A 16,505-nucleotide genomic window follows, 5' to 3' on the forward strand; every position below is an offset into this window, starting at 1 on the left:
TCAGCTAAGTGACTAAATGTAAACATAATGATGTGTGTAGATGGAAGGTACACTATTTGGAACCTTCTTAATCCGTTGCAAATCGGAATATAGATCAGCTTTACTCCAAATGTTACTACTGTAACATAAACAAACCGTGTACAGCCACAACATACAGCGAGTACATTTAAAAACTCTTTAGCTGGTGTCTAGTCAGTGTTAGTGTCAAAGCTCAGCCAATCAACTAAAGACTGAAAACATGTCTTCTGGTTTTCCGTTGTGGGGGGGGGGGGGCTACACGCTTGTTTACATTTGGATCACTGATTGGGTCTTTGACCCTGCACCCAGCTTATCTGTCATGCCCGTCTCCAGTATTCCCCCATGTGTTCCTGTGGAAATGAGTTGGATTACTTACCACCAGCTCCTGATTACGTGTTGCTGTTCTCTGTGGTGTATTTGCCCCGTATTGCTTCATCATGTGGCGTCTATTTATAGCCGACGGGCTGGTTTGTTGATGCAGAGAGTACTGTGGAGTTGTGCTTTGATCATGTCACTCTCTCTCTCTCTCTCTCTCTCTCTCTCTCTCTCTCTCTCTCTCTCTCTCTCTCTCTCTCTCTCTCTCTCGCTCGCTCGCTCGCTCTCTCTCTCTCTCGCTCTCTCTGTCTCTCTCTCTCTCCGTCTATCTCCCACTCTCTCTCTCTCTCCCTGTCTTCTCTCTCTCTCTCTGTCTCTCGCTCTCTCCGTCTATCTCCCACTCTCGCTCTGTCTCTCTCTCTCTCTCCCTCTCTCTCTCTCTCTCTCTCTCTCTCTCTCTCTCTCTCTCTCTCTCTCTCTCTCTCCGTCTCTCTCTCTCTCTCTCTCTCTCTCTCTCTCTCTCTCTCTCTCTCTCTCTCTCCCTCCCTCTTTTATGTTTTATGTACATGTGTTAGGAAATGTAGATGTAGTACATGTAAGTAAACTGTCTCAGTAGGATGGTGATGTGAGCCAGTGGGCTAGAGAGCAGAAACACATTGGATGCAGTCAGCAGCAGCATCGTTATCTAAGACATCATCCTATAGTTTTCCTATCCTTTGGCTTTCTGTCCACTCTCTTGTTGTGTGATTAAATGTGACCTTGCACGGCAGCCGGCTCTGCGAGGTCACGCGAGAATCCATCTCGTCAGGCTTCAAGTTATGCGCTTGTGATTCTGGTTTGACTGCTGGTGTGCCTTGAGATTCTGGTTTGACTGCTGGTGTGCCTTGGGCCCAAGAAGGTTGGGAACCACTGGTCTAGACAGTTCTGGAGTGCTGGACTACATCATATCTAGCAACATCTACCTTATAAGAGGAGAGTCTCTGAGACTAAATGAAAATGGGGGTCTGTGATATGAAACATTTTGAGAATCACTGCCATAGAGACAGAGAGCAAAATACCTGTAGGTTCCGCCCACACAGAGGGGAAGACACTTCATCGCTCTCTCCATTGACTTTGTGTTGTGTGGCGGTGACTCCTTGTCATTTCAGTCGGCTAGCAAACATCAGAAAAATACCTCAAATCAACTGTGGGGTGGGATGCACTGCCGACAGGGTGAAGAACCCAGAGCTAAGAAATAAGCTTCTGAACCAGAAAACTGAGCCTTTAAGAAGAGAAAATATATAGGATATAGGCAATAAGATGTGAGGCGTCAGCATCTAAGTGAGTAGTCAATTTAGGTTGTGCCTTAGTCGACAGATAATTTCTTAGTCGATTGGGTCGATTTTAACTCTTTCTGTGCCAAAAACGAGAATTCTCGTGTTTCAAATCCAACCGTTGAGCGCCAAAAACAAGTTTTTCTCGTTTTTAGATCCGTTTTAGTTTTTTTCCGATTTCCCCATTCTAAACACTTGCATGGACCTGCCTGTGTCTCCTTGGCACCGCTGCCTATGTTATAATTGCAATGACGATCGAATCCCGACAGGTGGCAGTATCGCCTACCTTTTGAACTGGGTCTCTAATGCCCCTTTTCCACTGCATGGTACCTACTCGACTCTACTCTACTCTACTCTGCCTTTTCGGTTTTCCATTGCCAAAATACCTGGTACCGGGTACTTTTTTGGGTACTTTTTTAGTCCCTGCTCTGTCGAGGTTCCAAGCGGGTAGAAGTGGTACCAGAAAAGTGACGTGAAACACTGCAGACCACTGATTGGTCAGAAGAGAAAAGCGTCACGCGTTGGAGCGTCCTGCACAAAACACAACACCGCCATCTTTATTTAGCCTAGCATAGGATTTCTTATTTGTTTGCAGCAGGAACAAGTGCAATAAACAAAAAAGGATACATTCACTGTGTATTCTGCCTCATTTATTGATGAAACAAAACCAACATCAACACAATTTACACAAAGGGCGGAGTCTCACAAAAAGATAGCTGATTTGTTAAGCTTGTTGTTAGAGGGGAGCTCCAGTAGCTCACCGCGTACCTCGGACGCTATTTCGGCGTCGGGGACAACCGTGCGCGTCACGGATCTGGGGTACACGAGTTCGACTCCCGGACTCGCCGTATTTTCTCAGAGTGTCTTTCCCCCGATCTATACCCCATTCAACCTGTTTCTGTCGGTCATGCTTGACCAGAAAAAGCGATAAACGCTAAAAGAACCAGCTGACTGGTCAAAGTTTAAAAAATAAATAAAAAAAAAGCTTGTTGTTAGCTTATGTGCTAATGTGATTGCGTTTTACCATGGCTAGCGTACATAGCATGATCAATATAACTCGCTATTGATTGTTTGTACTAGTAACGTTAATGCTAGTAGAATAGACACAACATGAGGTAATCATCATCCATTTAAACCGGTTATTACCTAATGTTAACGTTAGCAGAATAGACACAATGAGAGGTAACGTTAACGTTAGCAGAATACACAACGAGAGGTAAGGTTAACGTTAGCAGAATAGACACAACGAGAGGTACGTTAACGTTAGCAGAATAGACACAACGAGAGGTAATGTTAACGTTAGCAGAATAAACACACTTCCCCCTCAAAGTGAAGTCAGCACACAGGCATCTGTCTGAGATTTGCTCACCTGAAACCTATTGTTTCCCATATTATAGCCAGACCCAATGCACACGAGTAATGGCGATCGCCATGGAACCACATGGATTATTAATTTTGGAAGGTCTATTTTAGGTCTATTTTACCGAACCTAAAACATGCTTTTGTATTGATCACAGCGTCGTATTTTACCGGACCTAAAACATGCTTTTGGTAACAATCGCAACTTCGTAAAACGACCCCCCCCCCCCCCCCCTTTGATGATTTTGTGAAGAAGCATCTATATTTAGATTTAGATTTAGATTTTGTCATTTAGCTGACGCTTTTATCCAAAGCGACTTACAAGTTCTGTACGACAAGTCATCAGGAAGGGTACAACTCTATCAGCTGAGTAACAATGTTCATCAGAGTGTTGCGTGTTACAGTGTAGGCTAGTTTATTAGGACAAGTGCATGAAAGTAAGGTTAGTTAGGGTTAGATCTTTTTATTATTATTTCAGATAATGGTTTAAGAAGTGCGTCTTTAGTCGACGGCGAAAGATTGGGCGGGTTTCGGCTGTATATATGGTATATACCTTTGATTTGGAAATAATATAGGTTTCAGGCGAGCAACCCGAACGATTTGTGCATATGCATATAACACGTCATATTTCACTATCTAGAAAACGAGACTGGATTATTTCGAAACGGGGTGATGTTTAGCGTGGAATAGTGCACAAAGAAAGTATGTAGAAAAAAAAGTTGTCAATGTTGGACTATAAATAGTGTCTGTCAAATTAGCCATACTATTGTCTCCATAGCTATAATACAGAACACACGATGGGTCTGCAAACATCGCGAAAATGGTCAATAACACTGGCGCCAGGGATTAAAGATGGGAAAACAGCGTGGCGCTCAATGAGTTAATGTTGCCAAACGAGTTATTTCCTGTTAAATGACGAGCACATCTTTGGTAGGTATGATATTAAAGATGTGCTGTTGCACTATTGAACGTGGGGGAAACTCATTAAAATAGCTGATTAAATCAACTCGTAGATTAGTCGACAAAGTCCTTGACTATAGACCAGTTTCCCTACCATATTTTTCTCCATAATAATTTCTTCTTTCTTTCTTTCTTTCTCTCTCTCTCTCTCTCTCTCTTTCTCTCTCTCTCTCTCTCCTTTCTCTCTCTCTCTCTCTCTCTCTCTCTCTCTCTCTCTCTCTCTCTCTCTCTCTCCCTCTCCCCCTCCCCCCTCTCTCTCTCTCTCTCTCTCCCTCTCCCTCTCCCTCTCCCTCTCCCTCTCCCTCTCCCTCTCCCCCCCTCTCTCTCCCCCTCCCTCCCTCTCCCCCCCTCTCTCTGTCTCTCTCTCCTCCTCCCTCTCTCTCTCCCCCCGTCTCTCTCCCTCTCCCCCCTTTCTCTCTCCTCTCCCCCCCTATCTCTCTCCGTCTCCCCCCCCCCCTCTCTCTCCCTCTCCCCCCTCTCTCTGTCCTCCCTCTCCCCCCTCTCTCTCCCTCTCTCTCTCTCCTCTCTCTCTCTCTCTCTCCCTCCCTTTCCCTCTCCCCCCCTCCATCCCTCTCCTTCTCTCCCCCTCACCCCCCTCCATCCCTCTCCTTCTCTCCCCCTCCCCCCCCTCTCCTCTCCAGGTATCTGATGGGAGTCTGACAGTGCTCTCCATTAGTCGTGAGGACCGTGGGACCTACACCTGTCGAGCCTCCAGCCCCCAGGGGGAGGCTGTCCACACCACGCGCCTGCTGGTGCAAGGTAGGTCTCATCACTGTGTGTAACGTAACGCCGCCAAACAGCGACCTCTAGGGAGAAGAGCCCCGCATGGCATCACACTTTACACTTTACAATTTCTGTTTTGGTCTGATGTGTGAGTTTAACTTTAGTAACGTATTATACTGTGAATTTCTCAGTCCACACATCAGACCAAAACAAGACACGTATACCAGCGGGGCTCCTGTGCCTATAGAGGGGGCTGTTTGATGGCATTACAGATTCTACCTTTAACCCATTTCACACATTACCTTTTATCTCTCTCTCTATAGCGCTTCTATCCAAAGCCTTATTAGAGGACAGTATAATGTATTAGAGGACAGTATAATGTATTAGAGGACAGTATAATGTATTAGAGGACACTATAATTTATTAGACAACAGTATAATGTATTAGAGGACAGTATAATGTATTAGACAACAGTATAATGTATTAGAGGACAGTATAATGTATTAGACAACAGTATAATGTATTAGAGGACAGTATAATACACAGTATAATGTATTAGAGGACAGTATAATGTATTAGAGGACAGTATAATATACAGTATAATGTATTAGAGGACCGTATAATATACAGTATAATGTATTAGAGGACAGTATAATATACAGTATAATGTATTAGAGGACAGTATAATATGCAGTATAATGTATTAGAGGACATTATAATATACAGTATAATGTATTAGAGGACAGTATAATCATAATGTATTGAATGGTTCAGTCAGATGAAAAGCAGAACAACTCACTACAATACATAGACATAAACACATCTCACTCTCAGTGGCTACCAGATAATGAGGCCATACACACACCCACACACACACACACACACACACACACACACACACACACACACACACACACACACACACACACACACACACACACACACACACACACACACACACAGCCGGGTCCGTTATGCTCGTGCTGTTAATGGTGGGGGGGGGGGGGGGGGGGGGGGCAGATGGAGAGAGGATCAGACCATGCGCTGAGGATCACAGATAACATATGGAGCAACACTGGACCGAGCAAGCTGGGAGAGTGTGTGGAAGTGGTTGTGTTTGGGCTTGCGTGTGTGTGTGTGTGCGTGCATGTGTGTGTGTGTGTAAGAGTGCATGTGTGTGTGTGTGTTTATGTTTGTGTGCGTGTGTCTCTAGACTGTCAAGGTTGCAGCTTCTGTTCCAGTTGTTTGAACTGGAAAATCCTTCATTCGCTAATTTTAGAGTTTGCCATACAATGACTTGAATTGAAAGCATCAAAGGGGAAAATGGAAAATGTGCCACATCTTTGTATTATGGATCAGTCTGAGAGGTTATTTAGTCTTTGTATGGATCAGTCTGAGAGGTAATAGTAGTGGTGGGGGAAAATATCGATATGTAGTAGTATCGCGATACTTTGCGTGGCGATACTGTATCGATACGCCAAGTATCGATATTTAATTAATTATTTATTTTTTGTATATATATTTTTTTGTATAAGGAAGTTGCATTGTTCATTTCAATACCTGTAATAGTACAGTAGTCCACACACATGCATACGTGTGCATTCAGTTAAGTTGGAATATGACTGTAATACAAACAGTTCAGTTTGTCAGGTACATGCAACACAGATTACAGTGTTGACATCTGTCTGCTTGAGAAAATACCATGTTCTGCAATCAAAATGATTGAAGTGAGATGAACAGACTGAACTTTATTTTATTAGATAAAACATGTTGACAAAGTGTTACTTTGCAGTTGAAGCCTCTGGTGATTCCCACCCCTATAATTTAGGCACTGGGGGGACATTACACATGTTCTCCCTGCCATTTGTCCACAGGGTTTGAAGTCTTCTTCACAAGCCTAAAAAAAGCTGTTCAGAATGATTGCACTTTGTGATGTCACAAGCAATAAATTAAGCTTTAATGAATCAATTAGCTGTGCTTTTTGGAGTCAGGAACACTGCTCACCTAATGCACGGCACAGTTTGTAAAGGTTGTTCCTTGGGTGTGGGGCAGCCAGGCAGGGAGCGAAATAATTAACTTATAATGTGGCGTCGATACAAGAGAAGAGGTGCTGGAAGATGAATGCTGTGATGCTGTCAGATAAGACCAATAACTTACCTGTAGATAGTATCCTACACCTACAGTACTCTAACTTACTAGTTACGCTGCTGGCCAGTATGACTTAACACCTGTACATATTTTTACATTTACATTTACATTTAGTCATTTAGCTGACGCTTTTATCCAAAGCGACTTACAAGTTCTGTACGACAAGTCATCATGAAGGGCACAACTCTATCAGCTGAGTAACAATGTTCATAAAGTGTTGAGTGCTACAGTGTAGGTTAGTTTATTAGGACAAGTGCATGACAGTAAGGTTAGTTAGGGTTATGAATGAATGAATGAATGAATGAATGAATGAATGAATGAATGAATGAATGAATGAATGAAAACGGTTATTTTTGGACATGTTATTCTCCATATTTCTCCAAACAACTCACGATATCTTGTTCCGTAGAACCAAACAATCATAGCAACAAATTAAAAAAACATTAAAAGAAAAACATTAAAAAAAAGAAAAAAAATGTTATAAACAAAAGGTCAAGAGCAATGTGTTTGGTTAGCAGACATGTACAAAAAAGGAGTAGAGGGAAGCTAAGCTTATTGATCCCTACCCCCTTACATTTATATTTGTTCTTCCATTAATTTGACTAGATATAACATAATTTAGTGTATTACCATATAGAATATACTTTTACTTATATTAAAAGATTACAAGAAAACTTGATTCACTTGACAGCAGTGAATATAGTACAGCACTACATACACAATATAATATAACTTTGTTTATCCTCAATACTCATTTCTGTATTTTTCCAATGTGTATTTTTTTAGCTGCTTTTTAAATTGCGCCACATATTTACTCAGTTTGATGTATCCGGGTAAATTATTCCACAACTTCACTCCACACACCGATATGCACATGCTTTTCAGGTTAGATTTATTTATTTATTTATTTATTTATTTATTTATTTATTTAATAATTTATTTATTTATTATATATATATTTTTTAATTCAGATAATGGTTGAAGAAGTGCGTCTTTAGTCGACGGCGAAAGATTGGACGTGATTCGGCTGTCCTAACTGGGGTGGGTAGTTCATTCCACCATTGTGGGGCAAGGACTGAGAATAGGCGACTTTCTTTGATGACCCTCCCGGAGCTTGGATAGGAGTAGGTCTGAGGCGGCCAGAAGATGCAGAGCGTAGGGGTCTTGAGGGTGTGTAGTTAGAGACCATTGACCGAAGGTAGGCGGGAGCGGTTCCCTTTGCCGCACGGTATGCCAGGTGGAGGGCCTTGAAGCGGATTCCTGCAGCAATGGGGAGCCAGTGCAGGTCCTTAAGAAGTGGGGTGACATGGGCCGACTTCGGTAGGTTTGAGATCAGGCGGGCCGCTGCATTCTGAATGAGTTGAAGAGGCTTGGTGGCAGTGGCCGGGAGGCCAGCAAGCAGTGCGTTGCAGTAGTCGAGGCGGGAGATGACCGTTGATTGGACGAGGAGTTGGGTGGCTTCTTTTGTCAGGAAGGGGCGGATCCTTCTGACGTTGCTCAGGAGGAATCTGCAGGTTCTGGTTGTCGCTGCGATGTGATACATATTTGTAACTGAGGGGTACAATTCCCTGACTGTATTACTAGATATGATACTTACTACCACTACCTTTGTACTTAATATTCGGCCACCCAGTACACGGCATAAATATATTATCATAAACACTCTCACGTAGATGAAACGGATCCAACACAAATGTACGAAGTCGAAGTATGCGTTTATTACTACACAGCAATGGTGTGTAGAGCAAGCACGTAATCACTTAATTACATTTATGAATTGAAATAGTATGCACTTTTATGGCAAAGAGTATTCGTCGGTATATCAATAGAGAATGTCCAATCTCTGATGGCGCAGGTGGTAAATATACGACCTGGAATAGTTAAGGAATAACAGCGATGATACTTTAATGATTATAAGACTGGATACACTAAGGGGGTTAATCCGGTCGCTTGTAAGCCGACAGGAGTAGGAGGGGGGGGGGGGGGTAGAATCCGGCTGCCTCGTCCGGCCAAGGGTATCCCAGGTGAACCCACTGTAGTGCCGTTCAATGCGCCGGCGATCCTTGGACCACAGATGAAAGCAGGTGGACTCTTTGTGGGCCGGCTCTCTCCGGTCCACGGGGGAGAGACGTGAAGCGACCTCGTCTTGCAGAGCGTCTCCTCACCTTGCGTCCTCTCCAGGGGGGGGGGGTTCCAACACACGGCAGTGTCGGGGGTCTTTATCCATGGAATAATCAAAGTATACAAAGCATAATCCGTGCCTGGGAAGGCGGGCTGTCGTCGGTAGAATAATCCGGTATACAGGTCCACTCGCTCGTCGGCTCTGGGGCTCCTCGGGTGCAGCTTCACATGGGGTCAACCACCCTGGGTAAGCAGCCAGCTCTCTGCCCGAAACGATGGGGTACTGACTACGGTAGTATTCTCACCGCACGAAGCACTATATATTAACAGACTATTATTAGCTTAATAGACTACGTCCAACTCGACGATATAGTGCCTAATATGACTATTCAAATATTAATATACACAATGTCTCAATACCGATGGTAGGCGAACTTGGCCTTACTCCCACACGTGGCGTCGCGGGGAGGCTTTACGTCTGTGACTCTATTGGAGGGTAAGAAACTGGACTGAAAAGAAAGTCCTACTTTAGTAGCGCAGTATATATACGCACTATGAACAAATAGTCCCATTAGTGGTGCGGTAGCCAGATTCCTACGCGGAACTAGGACTTGTTCGTACATGTGGAGCGGTACGTTTGAACTGGGTCTGAGGGGTATGGCAGCCTGGCACCAAGGTCTCGACCAATAGTAGAATGGAGACTATTATGGGATGTTCAGTAGGCTAGAATGGATATTCAATGCATATTGTACAAGGAATATACAAGGGATATCAGGGAATATTAGAGAATATACAAATACAATTAAATATATATATATAAATAAATATATATATTCGGTTTAATCTGGCCCTTCACAACAGCCACCCCCTGAATAGGTCCCAGACCTAATCAGTTAAACAGAGACAGATTAATCGCGTTGTCTATTTACACATAAGGGTTTGCTGTAGGGGTCAGTCAACTTCACAAAGTCATAGGGTTGTAGGGTCATGGTCATCATCGATTGTGTCTGGGAGTCGGGGCAGTCCTATGAGCCTCGCCACGGGACGGGTGTAAGTGCGACCCTGGACGAGCACTTCAGCTGCTCGGACCTTGCCGTCGGCACCGGTGATCACTTTGCTTACGCGGCCGGCCGGCCACATAGCTCTGGGCAGTGATTGATCAATAATCATGACGACTGTTCCTTCTGTCAAATTGTCTCTCTGGGCTCGCTGCAGTAGAAGCAATTCTGCTTCCTCGTAGTTAGCTGCTGACATATCAGCGGGGGACTTGCACTCCGGGTGGTACCGCAGGAATGTTCTTTGTTGTGCACTCTCTATGGACGTGCAATCGTCTATGTTAGGGTCGGTGGAGGCTACGGTGCTCAATCCACAGAACACAGACTTCTTATTTTCCACCTCCTCTGGACTTGCTTCCCTCGGGATAGGCATGGGCCACTGTCCTTCCGGGAGTCTTAGGAATGCGGGGCCGTCACTGTAGACATTGCGACGGGTGAGGTCATCCAGGGGCATCCCCCGGGTGATGACGTCAGCTGGGTTCTGTTTTGTATCAACGTAGCGCCACTCTGTTTCTCCGGTTAACTCTTCGGTTAAGTCTTGAATCTCGGTGACTCTGACTCCCACGAAGACTTTGTACTTGCATGAGTCCGATTTGATCCAGGCGAGTACCGTCGTGGAATCTGACCACAGGATTGTTCTAGACACCGGTATGGTGAGCTCACGTTGGATGAGCGTGGCTAGGTGCGCTCCGGCTAGGGCTGCGCAGAGCTCTAGACGTGGGATAGATTGTTGCTTGCGTGGGGCTATTCTCGAGCGGGCGAGGACAAATGCTGTGTAGATCTCTCCCCCCTGGTCTTGGGCCCGCAAGTAGGCTACTGATCCGTATGCGACCTCTGAGGCGTCACTGAAGACGTGTAAGTCCATTTTACATGTCTCTGGCCTCACCGTGGGTGGGAAGTAGCTTCGGCGCATATTAACGCCTGGGAGTGAGTGGAGCTCCATCTCCCACTCTCTCCAGGTGGATTTAAGGTGTGCGGGAATGGGGTCGTCCCAGCCCTGGTCCTTGTCCCACAATGCTCGTACAATCATTTTTGCCCTGGTGGTGTACGGTAGAATACATCCTAGCGGGTCATATTGTCGGGCGAGTGTTGTGTACACACTCCGTCTGGTGGTCGGCATCGCCGCCGGCCTTCCCTGCTCCGTAGTCAGGGGCTTGTGTCTGTAGTGAAGCGAATCTGTTTTGAATCGCCACACCAATCCCAGGGTCATCTCCTGGGCTTCTCCCGGGATTGTAGCCATCCAGGTCTCGCTGCTGGCTGCCTTGTCCTCGGAGGAGAGGCTGCGCAGTACTTGCGGATCGCTGCTGGCCCACTGCCTGAGATCAAAGCCGCCTTTGATCAATGAGGCGCGGAGTTTAATCAGGAGAGCCTCGGCTTCTTCTTGGGTTGAAAGGCTTTGTAGACAGTTGTCTACGTAGAAGCTGTTCTTTACGCTGTGTCGGACCTCTTCGTCCGCTGCTGGGTCTTCTGCTACATGTTTCTGTAGTGCAAATGTAGCACAGCAGGGGCTGCACGTCGTTCCGAAGGGGAGGACTTCCCATTGGTAGATGGCTGGGTGCTCATCTCCTGGCTTCTCTCTCCATAGGAACCGTAACAGGGGCTTGTCCGCCTCTACTAATCTCACCTGCAGGAACATTCCTTTAATGTCCCCGCTGATGGCCACCTTTTCCTGGCGGAAGCGGAGTAGAACGCCGAGTAGGGAGGGGCCGAGTGTGGGACCGGGCAGTAACTCTTTATTCAGATTTTGGGATCCGATCTGGTAGCTGCAGTTAAATACTATGCGGTCTTTACCGTTGTGATGGACCTTGTGGTGGGGCACGTACCACGATTCAGTGGTCTGGTCAGCCTCTTTAATGTCCATCTTTGTGACGTGTCCCGCTGTGATGAGCTTCTCAATCTCAGCGCGGTATACACTCTCTTGGGCGGGGTTCTTGGCTAAGCGCCGCTCCGTGTTCAGCAGGTACCGTTCTGTGGCGTCTGTCTTGGCGTGGAAAGTAGGCATTCCTTCTCGCCGCAGGAGTGGCGTGGCGTATCTCAACACGCCGTTGACCGGGACTCTCTTGGTCCCTGTCTCGAGGAGGTGAATGGCGTAAATGTCATCTTTAGAGCGAATGTCTTTCTTTCCGTTCTTAAAGGGCATTTGTTCCAAGGTCCATAACCGCTCTACGTGTTGCAGGAGTGCGGTTTCTCCCTCTGTGACTCGGGAGTGGAGACATCTAGTGGCTGTACTTCGGTTGAGAGATTTGGCGAGCGGGCCTTGGAGAGTCCATCCCAAACGGGTCTCGACTGCTGCAGGACAGCCTCGGGGTCCGGTATGAACCCGGTCTATCGGGACAATGAGGTCTGCATGGTCGGAGCCTATCAACAGGGTCGGCATAGCATTGTCTATGAGCGGGATCGGTAACTTGCGCAGATGTGCATATTTCTCCATCAGCTTGGCGACGGGGTATGTGTACCGCGACAGTCCTATTTCTTGGCTGGTGAAAGCGTCTGTAATCTGGTACCGTCGCTCAGGCTGGCCGCTTGCTGCGATAGAGAATGAGACATTCTCGCCCTTTATCGTCTTCAAATCTCGTCTTATTGTCCGAATTGTCATTTGGGTTTCGCTTCCCCGCAGCCCTAGCTGGGCCGCAGCGGAGGCGAGCAGCAGGGTCTTCTCTGACCCGTCATCGAGGACGGCGTAAGTGTCCAGGACTTTATTCTGGTAGCTTAGTGTCACACGCACTACTTTTAGGAGTACTCGGGCTCCACTGCTGCTGGCGGGATCGATGTACATGACGCTCGCTTTGCGGCTGGATGGTGCAGGTGAAGGGCGCCGTCTGTTACTGTCGTGAAGTATGTCCAGATGGGCTCCATCGCACTTGGTGCACCTTTTCTTTAAGCGGCATTCGGCTGCCATGTGTGAGCGCGCACAGCGAAAGCAGCGCTTGTTGGACTTTATCCATTGACTTGCTTCCTCCGCGTTCAGCTTGGGGAAGGAGTCACATTGCGCTAGCCAGTGTTCTTTCTCACAGTAGGGGCACACTATCTTCCACTTCTCCGTTCTGGAGGGGGTACTGTGGCTCCTGCTGCTCGGTACTGACTCCGATTGGTGCATCACAGTCACCGATCTTCTTCCATCATTTAGTCGTCTGGTTCCTTCTCTGGAGCCAGGGGTGCTCCGTCCGAATGTATCTAGCCGTAGGCTGCTGACTTCTCTCGCCAGGAAGTCTGCTAGATCGAGGAGGTTCGGTTCGGGGCCATTCGGGTCTCGGTGGTCTCTCTGCCGCCTAAAACGCTCCTGTCGAGCGGGCGGCAGCTTCTCCAAGATCCTTTCCACATTTGAGTTGGCGTAAAGTTCATGCCTCCCCTTCTCTCTCTGCGCTCCCAACATCCCTACCAGGGACTGCACTCTGATGGACAGGTCGTCCAGTGCTCGATTGTCTATTGCTGGGGGTAAGCGGTCGATGTGTCGGATCTCCTGGATCACGTAATCCCATATGCGCCCATACCTGGCGTATTTATGGCGTTCATCCAATACATCCACCAACATGGTCTCCAGACACATGCGGAGTTCTGTATACTGGGCCCGGTTCTCTTGGGTGAAGTCGGGTACCATAGGCGTGCCAATGTATGACGCTGACTGTGGATACATCGGCGAGCGTTGGGGGAGAGGCCTCCTAGGCGAGTCTCCTCCCGCTCCTTGGTATGGGCTGGTACCGGCAGTGTACCATGGCCCGCTTGTCCAGGTGCTGTTCCTCGGTGCGGGTCGTGCGTCGTGCTCACCCGTGTATAGAGTCGGGGGTCTGTAGCGCAGCTCCGCGGGAGTATAGCCTGGGCTGTACCGGACCTCCTGGTCCGGTAGAGTACTGTGCTGTCGTCGGGCGTGGTTCTCCTCCTCTTCCTCTTCGTCTTCAGTTAGGTCATCCAGTGCTTGTAGTCTCTGGTTTAGCCTCTCCACAGGATATGCTGCTCCTTCCCGGTTGCTAGGTCTCGCTTGGACCGGTGGGGGGAGGTGGTCTGTGGGGGGTATAGACCTCGTCTGTTGGTCAAGTTCAGGGTTGTTTACTCGGCTAGGGGATGCCGCCCTGGAGGTGTGTCTAGACGAGTTCCTGGAGCCTCTGGCGGAGGGAGAGGGTGTTGTCCGTCTGATCAGCTGTTCTATTAGTTGCGACTGCTGTCTGTCGCGCGCTGCGTCCCGTTGAGCACCGGCTCGTTCTCGGGCCACATTCTCTTCCATCTGAATGCGTCTTATTTCTAGACGTATCTGCTCGTGTTCGCTTCGCTGCTGGATCTGCAGTCGGTCGCGTTCAGCAGCGGCGTTCAGGCTGATGAGGAAGGCCTGCTGTAGGGTCCTCTCTGCCTCGCTGGGAGAAGGCGGTTGTATAGGGGAGCCTTCCCTCGGGGTACTCCTTGCGGAGCCTTGGAGCTCTATCTCCACGGTGCTCTCCCCGTCTTCTTCCGTGCCGAGTTCTCTCTCGGTAGCGTTGTATTCCTCCCGGGACTCATCGGGGACTACTTCTTCAGTACTGGCGGGGTGTGAAGTCATGTCTGGTTCCCACTGGTCCCCACCGTGAACTTGGTCAGTTACATTAGAGCCCGTAGGGGCCTCTATGGTCGGGGTAGTCTGGGCGTTGGGGTTAGACATACTTTTACTTTCTAGTTTTACCGCGTTTACTGTTAGTAGAAGACTAGGTTGTTGACTGACAGCGTAAGCCTCTAAGTCAGGGGTGGGCAATTATTTTTCCCGGGGGGCCGAATGAGCAACTGAAAATATGTTGGGGGGCCGGGCCAAAATTCCAAACTCAATTATGCATAATATACATTTTATTTCTATATAAAAAGCAGTAAATGGCATTGTTTTGACCCCTGGTAAGAGTGTATGTTATTATTTGGCAATTAAAAGGTGAGGTTATAGCTTTCAAAAATATCATTTATTCAAATAGAATTTATTTCCAAAATGATAAACAAAATGTGAAACATTAATAACAAAGGGAATTTTGAGTTTCATATACTATTGAAACAAGGATTTTCTTAGCTTTCTAAAGACATCACATCATCTTATAGCAAAAATAAACAAGACATGTCACTGAACTGTGTAAAGAAAAGTGTCCCAGTTTTGTAGCCTTTTTTACTTTACATGCCTATATTAAACATTTTATGTTTTCAGAACTGTGCAAAAAAAAGAAAAAAAATATCAAGTGTCCCATTTCACTTGTTATATTTCCACATTTTAGTGTTCTTCAGTTCTTTTTTTTCATTCAGTGTGATAAATCCAGTCTCTGTTGAGCTTTAACAAGTCCATCAAAGTCAGGTTGCATGTCTGAGGTGGAGATGCGAAGCACAGCTGCCAGATGTTCATCAGTGAGAGAGGATCTGTACCTGGACTTGGTAAACATCATGACTGAGAATGTCTGTTCACATATGTAGGTGGATCCAAAGAGAACCAACATCTTCTGAGCATGTCTCCTAAGCGTATACTGTGCGTGTGAACGTTGACATGAAAAAAAAAAGTTAAAAAAAATAAATAAAAAAAAATATAAAAAAAATATTTTTTTTTAATTATTTTTTTATTTTTTTTTATTATCATGTAATCTTTCGCGGGCTGGTCAGAATCATCCCGCGGGCCGTACAATGCCCAGGTCTGCTCTAAGTACTGAGGGAGCCGTCGTTCGCGCTGCGGGCGTTGGTTAGGAGGATCGTTTCGTGGAGTGTTCATCATAGGCCATTTCAATATTAATAACACTATATTAATATTACACTAATTACCCTCCGGCTCGAAGGACCAATTCTAACTGAGGGGTACAATTCCCTGACTGTATTACTAGATATGATACTTACTACCACTACCTTTGTACTTAATATTCGGCCACCCAGTACACGGCATAAATATATTATCATAAACACTCTCACGTAGATGAAACGGATCCAACACAAATGTACGAAGTCGAAGTATGCGTTTATTACTACACAGCAATGGTGTGTAGAGCAAGCACGTAATCACTTAATTACATTTATGAATTGAAATAGTATGCACTTTTATGGCAAAGAGTATTCGTCGGTATATCAATAGAGAATGTCCAATCTCTGATGGCGCAGGTGGTAAATATACGACCTGGAATAGTTAAGGAATAACAGCGATGATACTTTAATGATTATAAGACTGGATACACTAAGGGGGTTAATCCGGTCGCTTGTAAGCCGACAGGAGTAGGAGGGGGGGGGGGGGGTAGAATCCGGCTGCCTCGTCCGGCCAAGGGTATCCCAGGTGAACCCACTGTAGTGCCGTTCAATGCGCCGGCGATCCTTGGACCACAGATGAAAGCAGGTGGACTCTTTGTGGGCCGGCTCTCTCCGGTCCACGGGGGAGAGACGTGAAGCGACCTCGTCTTGCAGAGCGTCTCCTCACCTTGCGTCCTCTCCAGGGGGGGGGGGGTTCCAACACACGGCAGTGTCGGGGGTCTTTATCCATGGAATAATCAAAGTATACAAAGCATAATCCGTGCCTGGGAAG

At 46.7% G+C, this 16,505-nt stretch overlaps 1 protein-coding gene across 1 annotated transcript in view; it reads left to right on the forward strand.

Moving 5' to 3' along the window:
* The window catches only part of igsf9bb (immunoglobulin superfamily, member 9Bb), a gene marked incomplete at both ends in the record, with an annotated part of 506,998 nt that overhangs the window by 307,167 nt on the left and 183,326 nt on the right, over positions 1–16,505 (forward strand). Inside the window, 1 exon segment of the mRNA XM_084319954.1 lies at positions 4,607–4,724. Coding sequence (XP_084176080.1) covers positions 4,607–4,724 — 118 coding nt within the window.

This window comes from Notolepis coatsorum, assembly GCF_963971535.1.
Source record: "Notolepis coatsorum genome assembly, chromosome: 8".
NCBI classification, from domain to species: domain Eukaryota; kingdom Metazoa; phylum Chordata; class Actinopteri; order Aulopiformes; family Paralepididae; genus Notolepis; species Notolepis coatsorum.